A 22,583-nucleotide genomic window follows, 5' to 3' on the forward strand; every position below is an offset into this window, starting at 1 on the left:
TACAGCTTTCAGCAAGTCTGGCTGTGAAGGGAAGAGGAGGCAACCACAGATGGTGATGGATTCTGGTTGAAGGACGGTTTTGAGAGGGTGAGGAGAGGGAGTTTAATGCCATCTGTTTGTATTTCTTTTGCAGTTTTGGTTTCGTTTTGAGAGTTTCCAGTGTTTATATATTAAGACAAAAGAATCATTTATTAATAGAAATGGTAGGAGAACATTTTAAAATCAGGAAATAACTAATAAAGACACCAAACAGGAGAGAAGGATGGAATAGGAAAGTTATTAAGAGGTATCTGTAGGGGTGGAGGTGTCCAGAGGAACGTCTCTTTCACTGAGAAAGAGGAGGAAGCCCTGAAGGTGGGTTTAGGTATCAAAGAGTTTGTAGGTGTTGAGAAGGAGGCTGAGAGGATTCCTTTTCTCATTATGGTACCAAGAGAGCTTATTTTTGTTGACCTAGGATGGCGAGGTTGGTTTCTGGTTTCTCAAATACTACTTTAAGGAAAGAAAGCTACACAATTATTCATCTAAAATAAGCATAAAAGTGAGAGTTAACTAGTTAATACATTTCAGATATTTCACTGTCTTGTTTATTTGCAATGACATAAGGGTGACACACAGTGCTTAAAATGAACTTAATTTTACCAAAATTAGTTCATTTCACCCTTACAGATGACAGTTGGTTATCAGTGACTGATACACAATAAACCTGGTATATACTAATACAGTATATCAATAAACATTCATTAGAAAACACAAAATTAAAAGCTAACTTAAAAACACAATCACTAATTCTACATAGAACTTTTAGAAACTTTCAGGGAGAGAGAAAGAGTATCTCTACAAAAAAGTCACACTTCTTCTGGTCATATAAAAGAGGTTGAGGCAACAACTTGTAGAAACTATTATTTGTATTTGTGTTGAACTAATAATGTACAGTATACATGAAAGCTGGTTCCCAAACTGTGTATGACAGGTGTTCTACTGAAACAGATCACTAACCGTATGTGCTCACCAGACTTCAGAGTGCTTATGCTCCTTTCCGCCCTCCACCTCACCCGCCTGGAAGATGGTGCCTCGCAGCTAACAATACAGGCTTTTTTGGCCCCTTGAGAAATATATCATCTACCTACACAAGGGCAGCTGCAAGCCATCACTAATGAGTGAGTACCAAATGAAACACTTTGCTACAGTGATACTGTTCCTAAAGATACTACAGAGTACTGCATATACAAATTTTAAATATAAGAATAGAACTCAAAGAAAGAAGACAATGAGGAATAAATTCATTATGTATTCCCCAAAATCTATAAAAATAAAATAATTATTTTTAAGTGAATAAGCAAAATGAATGAGTATTGTATGCTACCATCTGAATAAATTTTTAAAGGAGTAGATAGAGAGCTAGATATTCATATAAACACGCACACAAACATATACTAATATATAAAAATATTTCAAAGTATGTGTTTTTGAAAGTCATTCACGGTCACGGTATCCTCTGCGCTAGACTTACCATGTCAGAGATGTGAGAGATTTAAAAGCTGTTAAAATGAGAGGTTTTTCCCTTCCAACGACACAGAAATCAGGAAACAGAAAAAAGGAAGAGGTTCAGGACCTTTCCCAGCTATGCTATGTCTTCCAGAGCCACTGATGAGGGCCAACCCCTCCCCAGTCTCAGCCTACAAACCACACTGTGCCAAGGCCCAAGTCTTTCTGTGGCAAAAAGCACACAGAAAGGAGGAGCCCTGTCAGAAGGTGCAGTGGCCATGGAAAGAGGAGCCCAGTGGCTCTGATCCCCACAGGCTCCCAGACCTGTGCTGGAGGAGAATCCTCGCTCCCCAGCAGGTAGGCAGGTAGGCAGGCAGGCAGGCAGGCAGGCGGGCAGGCAGGCAGGCAGGCAGGCAGGCAGGCAGGCGGGCAGGCGGGCAGGCAGGCAGGCGGGCGGGCGGGCGGGCGGGCAGGCAGGCAGGCACACCCTTTCTCCCTCTCCGTCCCCATAAGGACAACTCTATGTACATGCCCCAAATACCAAGAAAGGCATTTCAGTTAAATGTTAGTCACTAAGAAAATGGGGTTTTGGAAATTCACTTTGTAACATGTTTATCCTTTTGTGCGCCTGTAGGTTTTGGGGGATTACTTTTCTGATATATTTGCTTTTATCAAAAAGGAAAACTTACTGTTGATGTGATCGATGTAGTAGACACCAATCTGAGGGTCAAACCCTGCTTCCCATCCCCACGGCAGCTCATCCCCAACACAATCAGCAAATGACAAGGGCTTCGTTAACCTACAACAAACCAGAATAGACACACCAGTGATTCTTTCCGTCAAACCGCATATGTCAAAATTCAGCACCCTAACCACAAGTGTCTAGGTTGCATTTAAAATCTTGAAGAAAAAAAAAACAAAACAAAACAAGGATAAAATACAGATGTGTATATCCAAAAAAGTAGGACAAGTCACAGTAACCTTTTGAAAGTTCACTGCTTAATATTTGGAGATAAATCTAGTATTTGGAGATAAATCTATACAATAAATAAATGAAGACATCCTAAATCAGGGAGAACGCCAAGCTGAGAGTGAGGAAGCCTGGGATCTAGCTCTAGCTCTGCAGTGAAACAGATACCCCATTAAAAAGAAAAATGTATCCCAGGATTCAAATACTGGTATCATGAAAATACTATCAGTAGTTTTGAGACAAGATCCGCATCAGGTTACATCAATTTCAGACTGGATGTTCATATATAAATTAACTAAACACTCAACTGTGAAGTCTACTATAAGTTCTCCTTGAGAGGAAGGACAATTTTTTTTATAAGTATCTTGTACATAACAGTCACTCAACAAAATTTTGAACCAAACCAAATACATAAAGTATTCATTCATACATCAATGTGATCTCACCTTTTGAAATTGCTTTATACTCTCTCAAGACCACTTTTTCTTTAAGACACTTTCTCTGTAGGAGTTTTTCTCTTTAAAACGAATGAAGAAACTACAGTTTCCTAAGCAGAGTACAGGTTTCAGACTTAATTACAATACATTTTTTTTTCTCACTCTCTTGCATTTTGCTTTTGAGATTTTCCCTGGCTACTGGAGCAGCCATGGGCAGGTTAACACCACAGATGCCTTGCTGGAGGGTGGCCACCATCAGTCAACACATTTTCTAACTTAACGCACTGGCACCACTAGCATGGTTCTTACATACAAAATCTCCTGGAATCCCTTTTATCCATGCTAACGACTATCAAAGATCTCACGTTCAACTGAAATATAGGTCATTTTCAGAATTATATCATTCATCAGAATAACAAAGTACATCATCCACCCTTCAGAATGCTGAAGAATGATATACAAGGAGGAAAATTCTTTTTTTCCAGGCCTACTCTGCAATAGTCATCCAAGGACACAAAACAGCAATAGAAAGGAAGGATCTATTTTCCTCTCAACCTTCCTATAGCATGAAATCTCTCCTCCTAGAGATAGCTCCAAAGAAGACACTGGCCTTCCAAATCAGCTCAGCAGACAGAAGCAATAATGAGGGTAACCCGTTCTACCACTGACTCACTGTGAGACCACTTACTGGGCACCTCTTCCTACCTCAGTTTCCTTCTCTTTTAAGTGATGATTACACCCTCACATACTCTCCCTGCAATTTAACTAGCTCCTAAAATTAAACTCAGGATAAAAAGGAATTAACTTGGAAGAGCATCCGGGACGTTATAAGTAGTCAAAGTGTCAGATTATTAACACAAGCACATGTGAACTCTCTCATTTATCCCTCAGAGGAATCAAGTCAGGCAGCACAGCATAGAACTGTGGTTCTCAGAATATAGTTCCCAGAACCAGCAGCATCAACATCTGGGACCTTGTTACAAACACAAATTCTAGTTGGGCACCATGGTTCACACTTGTAATTCCAACACTATGGGAGGCTGAGGCAGGAGGATGGGTGAGACCAGGAGTTCAAGACCAGCCTAGGCAACACAGTGAGACCCTGTCTCTACAAAAAATAAAAAATTAGCCAGGAATGGTGGCTCATGCTTGTAATCTCCACACTCTAGGAAGCCAAGGTGGAGCATCACTTGAGCCCAGGAGTTCAAGGCTGCAGTGAGCCGTGATCACACCACTGAATTCCAGCTTGGGCAACAGAGCAAGACCTTGTCTCTAAAAAAAACTAAAATGATTTTTAAAAAATAATAGAAATACAAATTCTTGAGCCCTATTGTAGAATCAGAAACTCTAGGTCCCAGCAATGTATGCTTTCCAGGTACTTCCGCTCCACACTAAAGTGTGGGAACCATGGGCTTAGAAGTCAAGAGCTTGAAATTTGGCATCAAAGAGATCTGGGCTCAAATCTTTATTCTGCCACTTACTCACTATACAACCTAGAGAAAGTCATTAGCCTTAAAAGCCCTAGTTTCCTAACGTAATTTTTTAAGGGAATAGGAGGAAAGATTAAGTTTAGATGAGAACTAAACAGTATAACACCCAAGAAATGGTAAGCTTCAATATATGTTAGATGAGTAAAATGAATCTCAAACATGTTAAGCAATATGCCCAAATGTGGCAACTTGCCATATTCACTTTGTAAACATGGAGTATATTTGAACTCAATCTGAGTTCAAATGCAAAACAATTTATTCTTAGAATTGTGCTCAAATTCTGTCTTATATCAAAACTGTCCCAGAAAACTGATTTTTCTTTTGACAAAGAGTGAGATACCATATCAAAAATCCCTATACCCTATATACCTCCTTGTCTACATACATGGTCTCTTTGACGACCTCAATAAAGCAACTAGATAGAGCTCCTGTGCCAGGTCACCCTCTGTATCATTGTTTGATGATTCTCTTTCACTAACTCCACTATCAATGCTGTCTAAAAGGCACATGCATCCTAAAGAAATGAAGAAGGAGGAAATATGAGAATGGTAAGTTTAAGTGACAAAAGAGAAATATTAGACCAGCATTGCCCAGGCACCAATTCGATGTGCTTAAGCATGAGTACGGCAGGAATATACTTATTACTTTAAGAATAAGAAGTTATAAAAGCTTGAGAGCATGTGCTATGATTACAAGTTAATAGTAACTTGATTACATTTGGAAATAATCCAGTTTGTTCCACTAACTGGTTAGCAGATAAGCATTTAATTGTCACTGTTCTGAGACTACAATTACATCTGTAGGTATACATGTAATCGTGAACTCTGAAAAATTCAGAAGATTCCATTCCTAAAATTTTGAATATAAAAATCTCTTTGCAGAGTTCCCTCAAATATCAATTTAATACTTTATTTTCTATATATGGATAAACATATATATTTTCTCTGCACTCTATCAATAAGTAAAAGCATTACATAGATATTTGCAAATATTAAAATTTTAGGATTGAATTCTTATGCAAATTATAAAATATAAATAGACAACATTATCAGGTTCCAAACAAATTAAGCACCCAATTACGGTGCTATCCTGATAAAAAGAAAATACTACTATGATGTACTAAGAAGTTTAACACAAAGCAAAAAGAACTAACAGATGTATTCCAAAATTACAAACAATATAAATTAAAACAAATACAATGAACTGAAATGTTAATTAACTTTTAAATTTCTTCTTCTTGTTGTACACAAGGAATTTCTTACACATTCAAGCTTTCTTTAAGTAAGTAAAAATGGATGGAGTTTGTTTTTGGTTGATTCCCTGCAAAGGAGCAACAACAAGCAACAACAACAAAATCCTGAAATTAACTAGAGTCTTTATGCTGAATTCCAGAGATTACTGTTTGCTTAAAAAGGTCTTCCTTTGCACTGTGCAAAGGAATTTCATATTATGAAGAAAACGGTAATTTACTGCAGCACTTTGCCAATGTTTATATGCAAAATTTAACTCTGCATGGTATTTCCTCTCCTTGCTGGCATTATATCATTCTTTCACACTCATTTAATATTTATTGTCAACTCAAATACGTGTCCTATGACATGAGATGCCATACAGTGATGTATCTGTTTACTTCAAAATTACATGATGGTGAATACCGTGTGAGTACAAGCACAACTCCAAAAAAAACTGAGTTTGTACTAATTGCACTAAATGAATAAGCACTTGAAAAAAACATTTCAGGTTACTAAAACTCTTGCCACCATTCAGAGCATCCCATATGTATAGTTTAGCACAAACATTAAAGGTCTTAACAGTTATTTTTACTTTGTAGCATCTGTTCTCATTGTTTAGCTAACACAAAGCAGAGCTCATACTGTCAACTGCTTATGATTACTACAGAATCTGCTCACAGGAACATTACTGAATTGCTCTAAGAGAACAGAGAGGAAGTAAGATGTGTTTCACAACTTGAATTTTAAAGCAAGGATAAAGCACTAGAAATCTTTCCACAGTCCTAAAAGAATCTTCATTTATAAATGATGTCAATTAGTTCCCTCAAAATAACTTTTTTGTTCTTTTTTTTTTTTTTTGAGACTGAGTCTCGCTCTGTCAACCAGGCCGGAGTGCAGTAGCGTGATCTCTGGCTCATGGCAACCTCCATCTCCCTGGTTCAAGCAATTCCCCTACCTCAGCCTCTCCAGTAGCTGGGATTACAGGTGCCCGCCACCATGCCTGGCTAATTTTTTTGTATTTTTAGTGGAGACAGGGTTTCACCATGTTGGCCTGACTGGTCTCAAACTCCTGACCTCAGGCAATCCACCTCCCTCAGCCTCCCAAAGTGCTGGGATTACAGGCGTGAGCCACCGCGCCTGGCCAACAACTTCTATCTATCACTAGATAGGGAAACTAGCAACACAAAGAAACAGACAAAGGAGAATAGTAGAAAATGGTGGATAGAGGCAACAAGAAAAAAAAATAGCTTTTAGGAAAAATTATACAAACCACTTCGGAAGATAATGAGATTAGTTCCCTGTGTGTGAGGAAAGTAGCTTAAATTATTAGAAAGAAGTCATATTAGAAGGCCAGGCGTGGTGGCTCACGCCTGTAATCCCAGCACTTTGGGAGGCCAAGGTGGGTGGATCACCTGAGGTCGGGAGTTCGAGACCAGCCTGGCCAACTTGGTGAAACCGCGTCTCTACTGGCACAAAAACGCCAGGCGTGTAATCCCAGCTACTCAGGAGGCTGAGGCAGAAGAATCGCTTGAACCCAGGAGGTGGAGGTTGCAGTGAGCCAAAATCGGGCTATTGCACTCCAGCCTGGGGACAAGAGCGAGACTTCATCTCAAAAACAAAAACAAAAAAAGAAAGAAGTCATATTACATAGAATTTCTAGAAAATAAACAGATATTAGAACAGGTCACAATGGGCCAGGTGCAGTGGCTAATACCTGTAATCCCAGCATTTTGGGATGCCAAGACAGGCAGTTCACTTGAGGTCAGGAGTCCAAGACCAGCCTGGTCAACATGGTGAAAAACCATCGCTACTAAAATTACAAAAATTAACCAGGCATGGTGGTGGGCATCTGTAATCTCAGCTACTCGGGAGGCTGAGGCAGGGTAACCACTTGAACCCGGGAGGTGGAGGTTGCAGTGAGCCAAGATTACACCACTGCACTCCAGCCTGGGTGACAGAGCGAGACTGTCTCAAAAACAAAACAAAAGAACAAGTCACAATGGGGAGAATCACCTCTTCCTAAAATCACTTTACCTAAAGACAAAAAAATAGACTGGGCAACATCTGGAGGCTCCAGTCTAGCCTCACTCCCCTATTCTTCCTGCCATGAGCCCTTTTAGGCATCTGGCGACTTATATTATTGTTTATTAGAACACTTACCCAATATTTTGAAGATCATTTTGTGACCTATTAATTTTTTCAGAAAGGAAAGAAATTTTATTAGTTGTCTATTATGTTCCAAGATTTATGCAAGGTTGTTTCATATGTTATCTCATTTAGCCCTAACAACAATTCTTCAAAATGGGTATTTCTAGTCTCATTTTTAAAATATATATATATATATATTTATTTATTTATTTATTTATTTATTTTTTGAGACAGAGTTTCACTCTTGTTGCCCAGGCTGGAGTGCAATGGCACGATCTTGGCTCACTGCAACCTCTGCCTCACAGGTTCAAGTGATTCTCCTGCCTCAGTCTCCCGGGTAGCTAAGATTCTGGGTATGCACTACCACGCCCAGCTAATTTTTTTGTATTTTTAGTAGAGACGGGGTTTCTCCATGTTGGTCAGGCTGGTCTCAAACTCCCGACCTCAGGTGATTCGCCCACCTTGGCCTCCCAAAGTGCTGGAATTACAGGTGTGAGCTCCCGCACCGGGCCTATTATTATTACTATTATTTTGAGACAGAGTCTTGTTCTGTCACCCAGGCTAGAGTGCAGTGGCACAATCTCGGCTCACTGCAACCTCTGCCTCCCAGGTTTAAGCAATTCTCCTGCTCAGCCTCCTGAATAGCTGGGACTACAGGCACACGCCACCATGCCCAGCTAATTTTTGTATTTTTAACAGAGACAGGGTTTCACCATGTTGGCCAGGCTGGTCTCAAACTCCTGACCTCAGGTAATCCACCTGCCTTGGCCTCCCAAAGTGCTGAGATTACAGACGTGAACCACTGCGCCCAGCCCCTATTCCCATTTTTTACAGACTTAATTCTGTATGTGACACATCCAGAATTTTGTGTTTTATGTGAAACAAAATATGTGTCACAGAGTCCTGCGTTTTAGATCCTGTCTGTGTGCAGTGGGGGGTATAACAAGGAAAGGACTCGGTCCTTGCCCTGGGGAGCCAAGGTAAGGACAGCCAAGCAGATAACTAATTTGTCACACTAGGACTTGGCCAGGAAGGCCCTTAGCCTGGTGCAACGGGTTAGGAAGGAGACTGTTGCTCCGAGATTTAACTGATTCACCCAGTGCTACAAGAGCTGGCAGGAAACATAACGAGGTAGCCTAAACAGGATCATTTCTTCAGATTAGTTCACATCATGTCTGCACCTGCTTGGGTCCTCAGACATTCTCCCCTCTATTGGTCCTAGGTCTGGTCATCCTATAGCTGGCATGCATCGCCTGGTACCAAGGAAAACTAGTTTGATACCTCCTCCACATGACAGACTTTCAAATATCTGAACACAACTGTGTTGTCTCCCAGGTCTGCTTCCCCAGACCCACACACCCCACTCCTCTCTACATGTTTCACATCCCCTCTCCAGGCTAGCCTGCCAGGCTCCTGCCCTTACCCCAGCCACTCCTCTCCACTCTGCAATCTCACTCCATCTCTTATTATCTGATATTTATCTCTTCTCATATGGTTAATTTTTTCTCCTTCAGTCTATAAATATATTCAATCCCCCCTACCCTAAAAAACTTTTCCTCAAACTTTCTGACTCTTCTTTTGACATTCACTTACTAACCATTCCTAACCATCCCCTCATCCTAACCGAGAGGCTGTAAACAGGAGGACTTTAGGAGGCCCTATCATAGAATTTCCCTTCTGCCACCTAACACTTAATCCTACAGTTACTTCATGAATACACTCTTGAAAGACAGTATTTGTGGGTGATTTGCCTTTGAAAAAGCACATGGCTCAGGCTGTTGGGTTTTGGGATCCAGATATGGTATTTGCAAAAGCTTCAATGCTTTCAATATTCTATGTTAAAGAAAAGGTCAAATTTTACATATAGCAATTATACTAACAATATAAAACACTTACTGAATGCTTATCATGTACCACACATGCTCTAATATACATAAATGTGTGAGTTAAATCCTCATAAAACTCTGCAAAGTAGATATACTTTTTCCATTTGAATAGCCTGTGCAGAGAAAAAAAATAAACACTCCTCTTCAAACAAGCATGTGTTTGGGTCACACACACGTCTCCCTCCAGTCAACATTTGTACTATAGGGCAGTGGTGGTTGCAAGCTCTGCTGCATAGGCCTTCACACTAAAAACCTTCACAATGTTGGCTCTGAATAAGTAAAAAATAAAGTCTAGTCACAAATAAAAGGAAACATAGCTCATGAAAAGCAGGGCCAAAAAATTGAAAAATTACAAATAACAGGAAAAATATACATCATGGGTATGTGCCTCTTAAATTACTTCAGTATTTGGCCAAAGATCAAAAGTCACTTTTGAAAAATACTTTCCTCTTTTTCACATGATTTGTAAACTGAATTGCAATTTCTAGGTAGAACTGTATGCTTTATGCTTTCTTAAATAGGAGGTTATAACATGATTCCAAGTTAATTGTTCACATTGTCTGACTACTTAAGCTAAAAAAAGTTGGTGCTAATGAGACCAACGTTGTGGATTACACCTCCCACAAGAGCTGTTTATCACAGAATCAACCTGAGAATGTTGGTTTACAGTAGCGGTTCTGAAACCTATTCGTGCATCGGATCTGACTCAACTGAAAGGCGTATGAAAACACAGACTGTTGGGGTCGCCCTCAAAGTTTCCGACTCAGTAGATTTGGGAAGGACCTGAGGATTTACATCTCTAAGTTCTGAGGTAATACTGATCGGTAAACTTCAGGGACCAGAAGTTCACCTTGAGTGCTACTGTTTGAAAGGCATAAATCAGGTTGGATCCCTAATCCAACCAGGTGACAGAAAAATGGAAAACAAGCTCAAGTTAAAAACAAACCTGGAGGCTTTACAAGTATCTCTGTTATGAAAACGACGAAATATTTAAACAGAATTAATGGCTTAACAGCCATCCTATTCGGAATAGTAGGACACTTCATTTAATTTTCAGTAAACATTTCCTTTCTTCAAAGGATACTTAACTAATTTGAAAATAACTTCAAGAGCGAGGCTTTCTTTTTCCTTCATTTTCTCACTTACATACAAATAGTAACAGTACTCAACATCATTAGTTATTACGGAAATGCAGATCAAAACCACAGTGAAGCACCAGTTCACACCCACTATGATGGCTATCATCAAAAAAACACAGACACAAGACATGAGTATTGACAAGGATGTGGAGAAATGGGAACCCTGTACATTGTGGGTGGGAACATAAAATGGTGCAGCCTCTGTAGAAAATGGTTTAGCAATTCCTCAAAAAGTTAAAATGGAATTACCATATGATCCCACACTACGACTTCTAGGTCTACTTCTAAAGGAAGTGAAAACAGGTACTCGAATAAATACGTGTGTGCATGATAACAGCAGCATTATTCATAACAGCCAAAAGGTGGAAAGAGCCCAAATTCCCATCGACAGGTGAATGGATAAACAATTGTGGTATATACACGAAATGGAATATTATTCAGTCACAAAAAGGACTGAAGTACTTACATACGCTACAATATGGATGAACCTCCAAAACATTACGCTAAGTGAAAGAAGCCAGGAACAAGACATCACATATTGTATGATTCCACTATATGAAATAGTTCACAAATGCATAAAAACAGAAAGTAGGTTAGTGGTTGACAGGTGACAAGGAAAGGGGCAAATAGAAACTGTTTAGTGGGTACCTTGGAGGAATGATGAAAATGTTCTGAAACTACATATAGGGGTTGGTTGCACAACATTGTGAATGTAGTTAATGCCATTGAATTCATCATTTTAAATGGTTAATTTACATTAGGTGAATTTCACTTCAGTAAGTTGATTTTCAAAAGGAGTAGCAAGTATGTAATAATGCCAAGACTTTAAGTGAATATTTTCACAAAAGATAGTAAAACACATGGGAAAATGTTAAACATCACCAATAATAAAAACAAATGCCAACTACAATAAAACAATGAGGCTAAAATTTAAGCCTATTAAAATATCAAGTTTATGTCTTTTTTTTTTTTTTGAGACAGGGTCTCACTGACACCGAGGCTGGAGTGCAGTGGGGTGATCATGGCTCAGCTCACTACAGCCTCAACCTCCCAGGCTGAAGCCATTCTAACACCTCAGCCTCCCAAGGAGCTGGAACTACGGGTACACACCAACACGCTTGGCTAAATTTCTTTTTTCTCCTTTGTAGATATGAGGTCTGATGCCCAGGATGGTCTCAAACTCCTGAGCTCAAGTGATCTGCCCTCGTTGGCCTCCCAAAGTGTGGAGATTATAGGTATGAGTCACGGCTTCCGGCTGTTTTGCTTTGTCTTAGTGATGAAACTCACTCTGGTGAGGATGTGGGGCATCAGCTACTTTCATTCATTGCTGGTGACTTTGTAACTCGATACAGTCCTTTTAAGAAACAATTTGGCAGTGTTAAAAAACCATTAAAATGTTGATTCCGGGTGGCGGAAGGGAGACCGTTAGGGAAAACAGCTAATGCCTGCTGTGCTTAATACCTAGGTGATGAGATGACAGGTGCAGCAAGCCATCACGGCACACACTTACCCATGTGACAAACCTGGACATTACCGCACATGTACCCCAGAACTTGGAATAAAAATATTTAAATTTTTAAAAATGTTAATTCCATTTAACCTAGAAATACTATTCTTGATTGTGTTGCAAGAATCTTGTCCCACATCCACAGGGATCAGCTGCCACCTAAGGCATGTTACTACACTCAGACTCAGTCTCTAGCCTAAACTCTGAGCTTCTCAAAGGCAGGGAGCCTGCCTTCTTCTCGCTCTTTAGCACAATGCCTAATGCTTATCTCATACACAGTCGACACATGATAAATGTTGACTGAATGGAAGAAGAGTAGGAAGGCAGGCAGAAAGAAAACGTCCACTGTATCATGAAAGGGTTGTAATTTATTCTTTCAAAAATGTTCTATTTACACAGAAGTGATAGTATGTGCATTTATTCAAATAACAATATGAAGGCTGGTATTAAGGTGTTAGTTGATACATATGTTTCCTGACAACAGAACAAGACATAAGAAAATCTTTCAATGCTGCATCAAAATATTTGGTCTTGTGATTTATTTTTGTTATCATTACATTATGTATCACAATGAATATCTCAACAGAAAACAGACTTAAGTGACAAAGACATAACAGAATTTATCTCACGTGTTTCAATAATTCAGCAAGTTTTTAAAGTATTTTTATGCCATGGAAGAAAACAAAGTGGTCAAACAAACACTTTAACCTGAATCTCTTTTTCTTTCCTAAGTGCCAAGTAATGTTTGCTTGTCAGATTATCCGGTTTTGAAAAATAGTCTGAAATTTTAAGTGGCTATGCCAGCAAAGAAGGTAGGAGTGTTTGAGAGAGGCAGAGAATTTAAAAAGGATTATCGTCCAAACAAATAACAGAAATCCACCAAGGCTGCCTCAATTCCCTACCTGTAGTTCAACACACAGCCAGTAAATTTCATGGTGGACAATAATTGCTCGTGGACGAAGACTAGAAGAGGTTTGAGTATTCAGTCTGGAGAATGAGCTCCAGTCAGGACAACAAAGAAATGACACATGGCACACACCTTTCTGAAGGGTCACAACTTCCCTTTTGAAGAGGTTAAATGATTAAAATATACCTATACTACTTTTATCAAAACTTAAGAAATTGAGAGGACTTTAAAAAATCTCCATAACCTCTCTACATAGGAGTAATCCCAGTTAACAATATGATGTGTTTCACTCTAGGCTATGTTTTTTAAATAAATATATACACATGTAGATATAATACTATGTACAAAATATACATATTTTGTTATCAAACTAAATAAACTCTACATATACTATAATTTTCAATGTTGACTTAAAAATACACATTTTATACGTTATTAGATTCTCATTGCGAAGAATACAGAAAATAACAAAACAAACTGTTATTAAAGTCCTTGCTTCACTTTCCTGTAGAGTGACATATATTCCAATACTTTGGTATTTTTTCAGTCCATGTATAAACTTACGTACAGTTGACTTATGAACAATGCAGGAGTTAGAGATGCCAACTCCTTGCACAGTTGAAAATTCTCATATAACTTTTGACTCCCCCTAAACTTAATTACTAATTACCTACTGTTGACCAGAAGCCTCACCAATACAGAAATAGTCAAGTAACATATTTTGTACACTGTATTATATACTGTATCCTTACAATAAATTAAGCTGGAGAAAAGAAAAAGTCATTAAGAAAACCATAAAGAAAAAGAAATACATTTACAGTACTATATTTATTGATGTTTTAAGTTTAGGTTATCTGTTTATACACCATGAATTGTCCATCTGAAATGGTGGAAACCTAAGCTGCAGTCCTCAATCTACCGTAGATATCAAGCAATTCAGCGTTTTCTTGTAAGGTCATTACTTTTTTCCACTTCTTGGGAGCACTTCCAGCTTCACAAGTGGCACTTCGTATGGGTCCCATGGTGTACTCAAGGTTTGCGGGACTGCACTAAATACAATGAAAAATACTTGAGAACCGTGAGAAATCACTTTTTACTGTGATATGCAATTTACCAGAGAGAGGAACTGCTCACACAGAGATGATTAGCATCACAGGGCACTTTAAGCAGATGCTCCCAACATTTGAGCTCACCACAACAACAGAAGGTGGCTATGCAATCATTACAGTAGTATTGTATATACTATAGTTAGTTATATGCAGTTATGATTTAACACTGCCTCTTCACATTTGTTTACATTTCTCTCAACTGCAAATGACATCATGTACAGTGTGTAATGTGTGCATAAGGTCTGATAAATTTTAATGTCTTATAATGGTATGTATATTTTATGGCAGTACACAATAAAACAGTCTAGTATCTACATATATTTTATGCATTCGTGCCATAGGTTTTTCTTAATATTTTTCAACATTTGTAGACTATGTAGTTCATGTAAGTCTTTTCAAGTTGTGGGAAATCTCCCTGTCCCAGCCCCCGGCAGCCACTCATCTACTTCCTGTCCCTACAGATTTGCCCTTTCTGGAATTGCACATAACATCATACAATTTGTGGTTTCCTGTGTCTAGCTTCTATCATTTGGCAAAATGTTTTCAAGATATACAATGTTATTATATAGCATGCATTAAGAATTCATTCTTTTTATTGCTGAATGGTATTCCACTGCACAGATACCACATTTTGTTTATCCATTTACCAGTTTACAGATAGATATATGGATTGTTTCCACTTCTAGCTACTATGAATGATGTTGCTCTAAATGTTTGCATCCCAGTCTAGCTTTTGAGAGGCAAAATAAATAAATAAATAGACTTCAAGCTTGGTGGGACTGGCCAGGTTTCAGAACATAGTTGGCATGAGTTACAGGCACAGTATTCTACAAGTATTAAACATCTAAGAAGAAAGAAATGTCAGCTAGTACCAACAACATCTTGTTACATTTCCTCATGAGTACAAGGAAATCATGAGAGAAGATGGCAAAGCGTAGAAGTACTAATTCACAGTTCAGAGGCAGGACATCTGCGTTGCAGATGCCTGTGACACCAACTACTAAAAAATCTACAAAAGAAGCCCAGGAGAGGTCAAGAAGAAGCCAGTAGGCCTGATATACAGGTAGCAAAAATATCTTTTATACGTGCAGTTCCCGCCACCTGGAACATCTTCTCTCCCTCCACTTTTCCACCGTCCTGCCCCTTTTACAGTTTTACACTTAAAACAATTGTCTTCTTCTAAGATTCAATGTCCTTAAAAATTAATTCAAACATCATCTTCTTGGGGAAGACATCACGTTCCCAAAGCTGTCACTATTTAGTGACACTGTTAAGCTTTGGAAGTATTTTCCTATTCAAATAGTTCACACTGATTACATTTGTTAGTTGACTTCTCTGTTCAGTTCACTGGGTTCCTAGTGGTTTTTTCATCTCTGCATGCCAAGCACATACATGGTACATAGCGGTCAATGTTTGTTAGAGAAAACCGTGAGTGAGTGATTTCCAGACAGACATTCCCTTAGAGGTCCAGATTTATCAGAGAGCATCTCCTTGATCATTCTACAGCAATGTCTCTAATGGCCATATCAAACAACTCATAAAAAACAACTCTTAACTTCCCCCTCACGACCACTTCCCCAGTCCCATTCCTCCCCCAAATTACCTCAGTTTGGAAAATGGTACCATCATCAACCCAGATGCTCACATCACGACCCGGGAGGAGGTCATCCTTGATGCCTCCCTCTCCATCAACATCCTGCAGGTTCACCCTCCAGAACACAGACTCATTTACAACATTTTTCTCCACTGCCACCTCTCTAATCCAACCTATTAGCTTCTCTTGCCCGGATTAACTTCCTAACTAGTTATTACATTTCCACTCTCATCCCTCTACAACCCATTCTCCACACAGCAGCTGGTGGTCTTTTGAAAATAGTTTTTAAAATCTTACTTTTGCTGAAGTTACTTATCAGCTTAAGGAGATTTTGGGCTGAGACGATGGGGTTTTCTAAATATACAATCATGTCATCTGCAAACAGGGACAATTTGACTTCCTCTTTTCCTAATTGAATACCCTTTATTTCCTTCTCTTGCCTGATTGCCCTGGCCAGAACTTCCAACACTATGTTGAATAGGAGTGGTGAGAGAGGGCATCCCTGTCTTGTGCCAGTTTTCAAGGGGAAAGCTTCCAGTTTTTGCCCATTCAGTATGATATTGGCTGTGGGTTTGTCATAAATAACTCTTACTATTTTGAGATACGTTCCATCAATACCGAATTTATTGAGAGTTTTTAGCATGAAGGGCTGTTGAATTTTGCCAAAGGCCTTTTCTGCATCTATTGAGATAATCATGTGGTTTTTCTCTTTGGTTCTGTTGATATGCTAGATTACATTTATTGATTTTTGTATGTTGAACCAGCCTTGCATCCCAGGGATGAAGCCCACTTGATCATGGTGGATAAGCTTTTTGATGTGCTGCTGGATTTGGTTTGCCAGTATTTTATTGAGGATTTTTGCATCGATGTTCATCAGGGATATTGGTCTAAAATTCTCTTTTTGTTGTGTCTCTGCCAGGCTTTGGTATCAGGATGATGTTCGCCTCATAAAATGAGTTAGGGAGGATTCAAAATCAATGTGCAAAAATCACAAGCATTCTTATACACCAATAAGAGAAAAACAGAGAGCCAAATAATGAATAAACTCCCATTCACAATTGCTTTAAAGAGAATAAAATACCTAGGAATCCAACTTACAAGGGATGTGAAGGACCTTTTCAAGGAGAACTACAAACCATAGCTCAATGAAATAAAAGAGGACACAAACAAATGGAAGAACATTCCATGCTCATGGATAGGAAGAATCAATATCGTGAAAATGGCCATACTGCTCAAGGTAATTTATAGATTCAATGCCATCCCCATTAAGCTACCAATGAGTTTCTTCACAGAATTGGAAAAAACTACTTTAAAGTTCATAGGGAACCAAAAAAGAGCCTGCATTGCCAAGACAATCCTAAGCCAAAAGAACAAAGCTGGAGGCACCACGCTACCTGACTTCAAAGTATACTACAAGGCAACAGTGACCAAAAGAGCATGGTACTGGTACCAAAACAGAGATATAGACCAATGGAACAGAACAGAGCCCTCAGATATAATAACACACATCCACAACCCTCTGATCTTTGACAAACCTGACAAAAACAAGAAATGAGGAAAGGATTTCCTATTTAACATATGGTGCTGGGAAAAATGGCTAGCCATAAGTAGAAAGCTGAAGCTGGATCCCTTCCTTACACCTTATACAAAAATTAATTCAAGATGGATTAGACACTTAAATGTTAGACCTAAAACCATAAAAACCCTAGAAGAAACCCTAGGCAATACCATTCAGGACATAGGCATGGGCAAGGACTTCATGTCTAAAACACCAAAAGCAATGGCAACAAAAGCCAAAATTGACAAATGGGATCTAATTAAACTAAAGAGCTTCTGCATAGCAAAAGAAACTACCATCAGAGTGAACAGGCAACTTACAGAATGGGAGAAAATTTTTGCGGTCTACTCATCTGACAAAGGGCTAATATCCAGAACCTACAAAGAACTCAAACAAATTTACAAGAAAAAAACAACCCCATCAAAAAGTGGGCAAAGCATATAAACAGACACTTCTCAAAAGAAGGCATACATACAGCCAACAGACACATGAAAAAATGCTCATCATCACTGGCCATCAGAGAAATGCAAATCAAAACCACAATGAAATACCATCTCACACCAGTTAGAATGGCAATCATTAAAAAGTCAGGAAACAACAGGTGCTGGAGAGGATGTGGAGAAATAGGAACACTTTTACACTGTTGGTGGGACTGTAAACTAGTTCAACCATTATGGAAAACAGTATGGCGATTCCTCAAGGATCTAGAACTAGATGTACCATATGACCCAGCCATCCCATTACTGGGTATATACCCAAAGGATTATAAATCATGCTGCTATAAAGACACATGCACATGTATGTTTATTGCAGCACTATTCACAATAGCAAAGACTTGGAATCAACCCAAATGTCCATCAGCGGCAGACTGGATTAAGAAAATGTGGCACATATACACCATGGAATACTATGCAGCCATAAAAAAGGATGACTTTGTGTCCTTTGTAGGGACATGGATGCAGCTGGAAACCATCATTCTCAGCAAACTATCGCAAGAACAGAAAACCAAACACCACATGTTCTCACTCATAGGTGGGAACTGAACAATGGGATCACCTGGACAGAGGAAGGCAAACATCACACACCGGGGTCTCTTGTGGGGTGGGGGGAGGGAAAGCATTAGGAGATATACCTAATGTAAATGATGAGTTAATGGGTGCAGCACACCAACATGGCACATGTATACATATGTAACAAACCTGCACGTTGTGCACATGTACCCTAGAATATAAAGTATTTTAAAAAATCTTACTTTCAATACAAGATTTTAGTTTAAAAAATACATGAATATGCCCTGCTTGTAAAATATTAAACTATTGTGGATAATGCTACGTCTCTTTGAGCACCAGCTCTCATTCCAGTTCTCACACTCCTCTCTTCAGAAGTATCCACGACCACTGGGGCAGTATGTGTTCTTGCAGGCCCTTCTCTACATACAGCCTAGAAAATATAATATACTGTGCACATCGTTCTGAAGTTCATTCTTCTCATTCAGCAACATAATTTATGAGACTTTTCCTGTTGCTACCTCATTTTTTACAGTAAGTTTATTTTTTTTAATTTTATTTTCTCTCACGGGAGCATCTTTTATAATAAGCTTAGAACACAGTTTAGCCTTTCCAGTATAGTCTGGTACTGATGATAGCCATTTTAATTGTATCCAAAACAACACTGTATTGAATATCCTTGAATGAGCCCTAACTTAGATACTGACAAGTATTTTACTCAGACACAGATTCATAAAGTTAACCTTGGAAAGCACCGCCTGCTATGCAGCTCCTGCATTAAGGGGACTTCGGGCCATGGTGCCTTAGCCTTAACCTGTTGTTCTCGGTTATGTGCCCTGAAGCCTGCTGCTTCCAAAGGGAGGGTTCAGCTAGATCAGACTGAGTCCTAGCTTCCATGCAGCAAGCACCCTGGCACAGCTGCTGTCAGGGGAGAGTTATAAGAACTAACTCAGCCTTAATAGCTTGTGGGGAAGTATCTGGTGCTTCAGTTCCATCCTCTGATTTTTACCTTTTTTTTTTTTTTAAAGAGATTCTGGGCAGCACAGGAAGACTTCAGGGACTTTAGGGTCTTGATCTACTGCCCAGGTTGGAGTGCAGTGGCATAATCATAGCTTGCTGCAGCCTCGAACTCCTGGGCTCAAGTGATCCTCCTGCCTCAGCTTCAAGAGTAAGCTAGGAATTACAGGTATGTGCCACTATGCCGGGCTAATTTAAAAAAAAATTTTTTTTTTTTTTTTTAGAAACGGGGTCTCACTGTGTTGCCCAGGCTGGTCTCAAACTCCTGGGCTCAAGTGATCCTCCCACATCGGCATCCCAAAGAGTTGAAATTACAGGCATCAGCCACTATGCCTGGCCCTGATTTTAACTTTTTTTGTAGTCTATAGCTATTGTTACATTTAGAGACAAAACAAATGAATTTCACAATAAATTTCAAAATGTTCATAATGTGAAGTTGGTGTTACTTCAGTATATCTCAACTCTTAATCTTGCCTGGATAAATGCAAGAAGAAAGTATGTTAGTTTGGCCACATGAACATTGAGGCTCTGTGGGATTTAACTGAACAAATGTCCTAATGCTATAGTGATGCTGTTAGTAGGGCCCGGTCTTTAACTAAGGGATCTCTACATAATTGACCTAAATGGAGTTACCCTCCAGGGTCCTAAAGTGAAGAAGAAATTCAGTTAAGCACGGGCCTTCCAGAATGTGAAGATCATGGAGGCATCTGGCCAGATTACTGGACAATTAAACCAAGTCTAACTGCTTCCCAAAAAAAGCATTAGGAAGGTAAATGAGTCAGTCAGTCAGTCTCGGTGCCCCTGTAGCTTCTCAGGCCAGAGAAAAAGCACATACCAGAAAGCATGCTTAACAATTCAAAGATGACTATTTACAGACATCCAAAAAATGTATGCCCATGTTCATAAATGTTACTCTTTTTTTTTTCCTAACATCATCTAAGGCATTTTAAACTTAGATTCAAGTTTTTATTACAGTCTGTTTCTACAAAATGTTCACTTTTTTATATATAATGTCTTTATTAAGAAGAGGAAACATCCTTATTTACTCTTGAACCTTGTTAAACACCAAAGGAGCTTCTGACCAAAGGTCCTACAATTTCTTTCTTTGATTTCTTTGTATTAAATTGTTTTCTATTAAATTTACAAAGGTTCTATTTTTATTGTCATAATCTGACTCTTTTGTGTTATGCATATATTTCACCAAGACCAATTTGAATTTTTTTCTAAACACATTTTTAGTGACCAAACGATTTCACAGAGCATTCATGATCCTCAGCCTTGAGATTTTTGACTTACATGATTATTTCTCTTTATTCTCTAGTTGACAACATAATACGAGCTAGAAGGAGACACTTGTGGAAGTCACATACTTATAGGTTGCTTATTACCCCAGCAGAGCTGACCAATGCATGAGTCTATCTAAAGTACTCACTATCTATCATGTCATACAGTTTATCTCTTTAATGCTATTACCATGTCTGAATTTATCTCCTTTATTGCTCTAGTCCTCCTTCCTACCTCCCCATGACTTATTTTGTCCACCACTGTAGTCCTTAGTGGCTAGAACAGCGACTGCTGCTCATTCATCACGTGTTCAATGAACCTATCTTCTGGTGACCACTACATCTGCAATGGTGACCCCTCCGACCATACACTAAGTCACGCTTAGCTTTTGCAAGTATTTGTTTTGCAGCATTGAAAAACTCCTCCACGAGGAGGGCACGGCGTTCTGCCCTGAGTCTGAGGCTGGTGTTGCTTGGCTGCAGCTGCCATTTGCCACTGATGATCATTCTTCTCTTCCCCTGTGAGAGTAAGAAGGAAAGGATGAAGTCTGAGTGGTTCAAAAAAATTAAAAAGTACAAAAATAAAAATAAAAGGGCTGGGCCTGGTGGCTCACGGCTGTAATCCCAGCACTTTGGTGAACCGAGGTGGGTGGATCACCTGAGGTCAGGAGTTCAAGACCAGTCTGGCCAACATAGCGAAACCCCATCTCTACTAAAACTACAAAAATAAGCCGGGCATGGTGGCTGGCGCCTGTAATCCCAGCTACTCAGGAGGCTGAGGCAGGAGAATCGCTTGAACCTGGGAGGTGGAGGTTGCAGTGAGCCAAGATTGCACCACTGCACTCTAGCCTGGCGACAGAGTGAGACTGCATCTCAAAAAAATAAATAAAAATAAAAAATAAAAAAAACTCCTCATCCTGTCCCTGAGTACAATTAAAAGACAAACTGAAAGAATCACAGATTTTTTTAAGTTCCAGGGCTGGAATTTCAAGAATCAACAGAAAACTAAGAAATGTTCCTAAGCAGCCTAAAGAATGGTACTAACATGCCACAAATCAATCCCATACCTACTATTTGCTTTGCTATTTAAACATATGATTGAATTTTGATAGCTTCCACGGAGACTTTCTTCGGTGGTATTTCCGTGTGCTCTCTAGCCTCTATGTTCCTCTGGCATAGCACCAGATCCTCCAAGCACTAAAAATCAGACATATGGAATGTGAGGAATGTTTGATAACTATACTAACTTCAGAGATCGGCCCTTAGTCATAAACAAAAACGCATGCCCTTTGAGCTTAGACTCAAATTCAATTTGAAGCAAACATAAGTCATGAGGTTGAATGCTGGCAAAGTATGCAAGGTGAAGCGGGGTGGGCTGGGAAAACTCTAAATATAGTTCCTCATCACAGTGAAGACAAATACTGCTTCTTTATTTTAACTGAATGTGCAAAGCATTGCTTGGCTAAGTTTTAGCTTAGTAGCACCTGGGTTAGAAAAACAAACCATTAAAAAAATAAAATGTGCTGTTTCCCAGTGCTTTCACAAACATCTCCTTATCAGGGACTCATCTTTATTTATCCTTTTCTATGGGTGCTAGTTCTGTTCAAGATTAATTAAAAGCAAAAAATCAAGTACAAAAAACGACGCTTTGAGGAATTGTTCTAGTCTAAAAGAGAACCAGTTGCAGCATGTTTACCACAATGGGATCACAATTTTTAAGGGAAAAAAAGTTACAAAAGAATTTTTGAGGCCAGGCATGGTGGCTCACACCTGTAAACCCAGCACTTTGGGAGGCTGACACAGGCAGATCATTT

General features: G+C 39.2%; 1 protein-coding gene and 1 pseudogene across 3 annotated transcripts in view; one reads left to right on the forward strand and one right to left on the reverse strand.

The window, feature by feature from the left end:
- Positions 1-22,583, reverse strand: part of WWC2 (WW and C2 domain containing 2) — a 217,444-nt gene that overhangs the window by 119,433 nt on the left and 75,428 nt on the right. For all 3 annotated transcript variants that reach the window (XM_050792511.1, XM_050792510.1, XM_050792512.1), the window contains exon 2: positions 2,175-2,284. In XM_050792511.1, coding sequence (XP_050648468.1) covers positions 2,175-2,284 — 110 coding nt within the window. The remainder of the gene's footprint in view (positions 1-2,174; positions 2,285-22,583) is intronic.
- LOC126955918 (uncharacterized) lies at positions 21,130-21,326 on the forward strand (annotated as a pseudogene).

The sequence above is a fragment of the Macaca thibetana genome, chromosome 5, assembly GCF_024542745.1.
Source record: "Macaca thibetana thibetana isolate TM-01 chromosome 5, ASM2454274v1, whole genome shotgun sequence".
NCBI lineage: Eukaryota > Metazoa > Chordata > Mammalia > Primates > Cercopithecidae > Macaca > Macaca thibetana.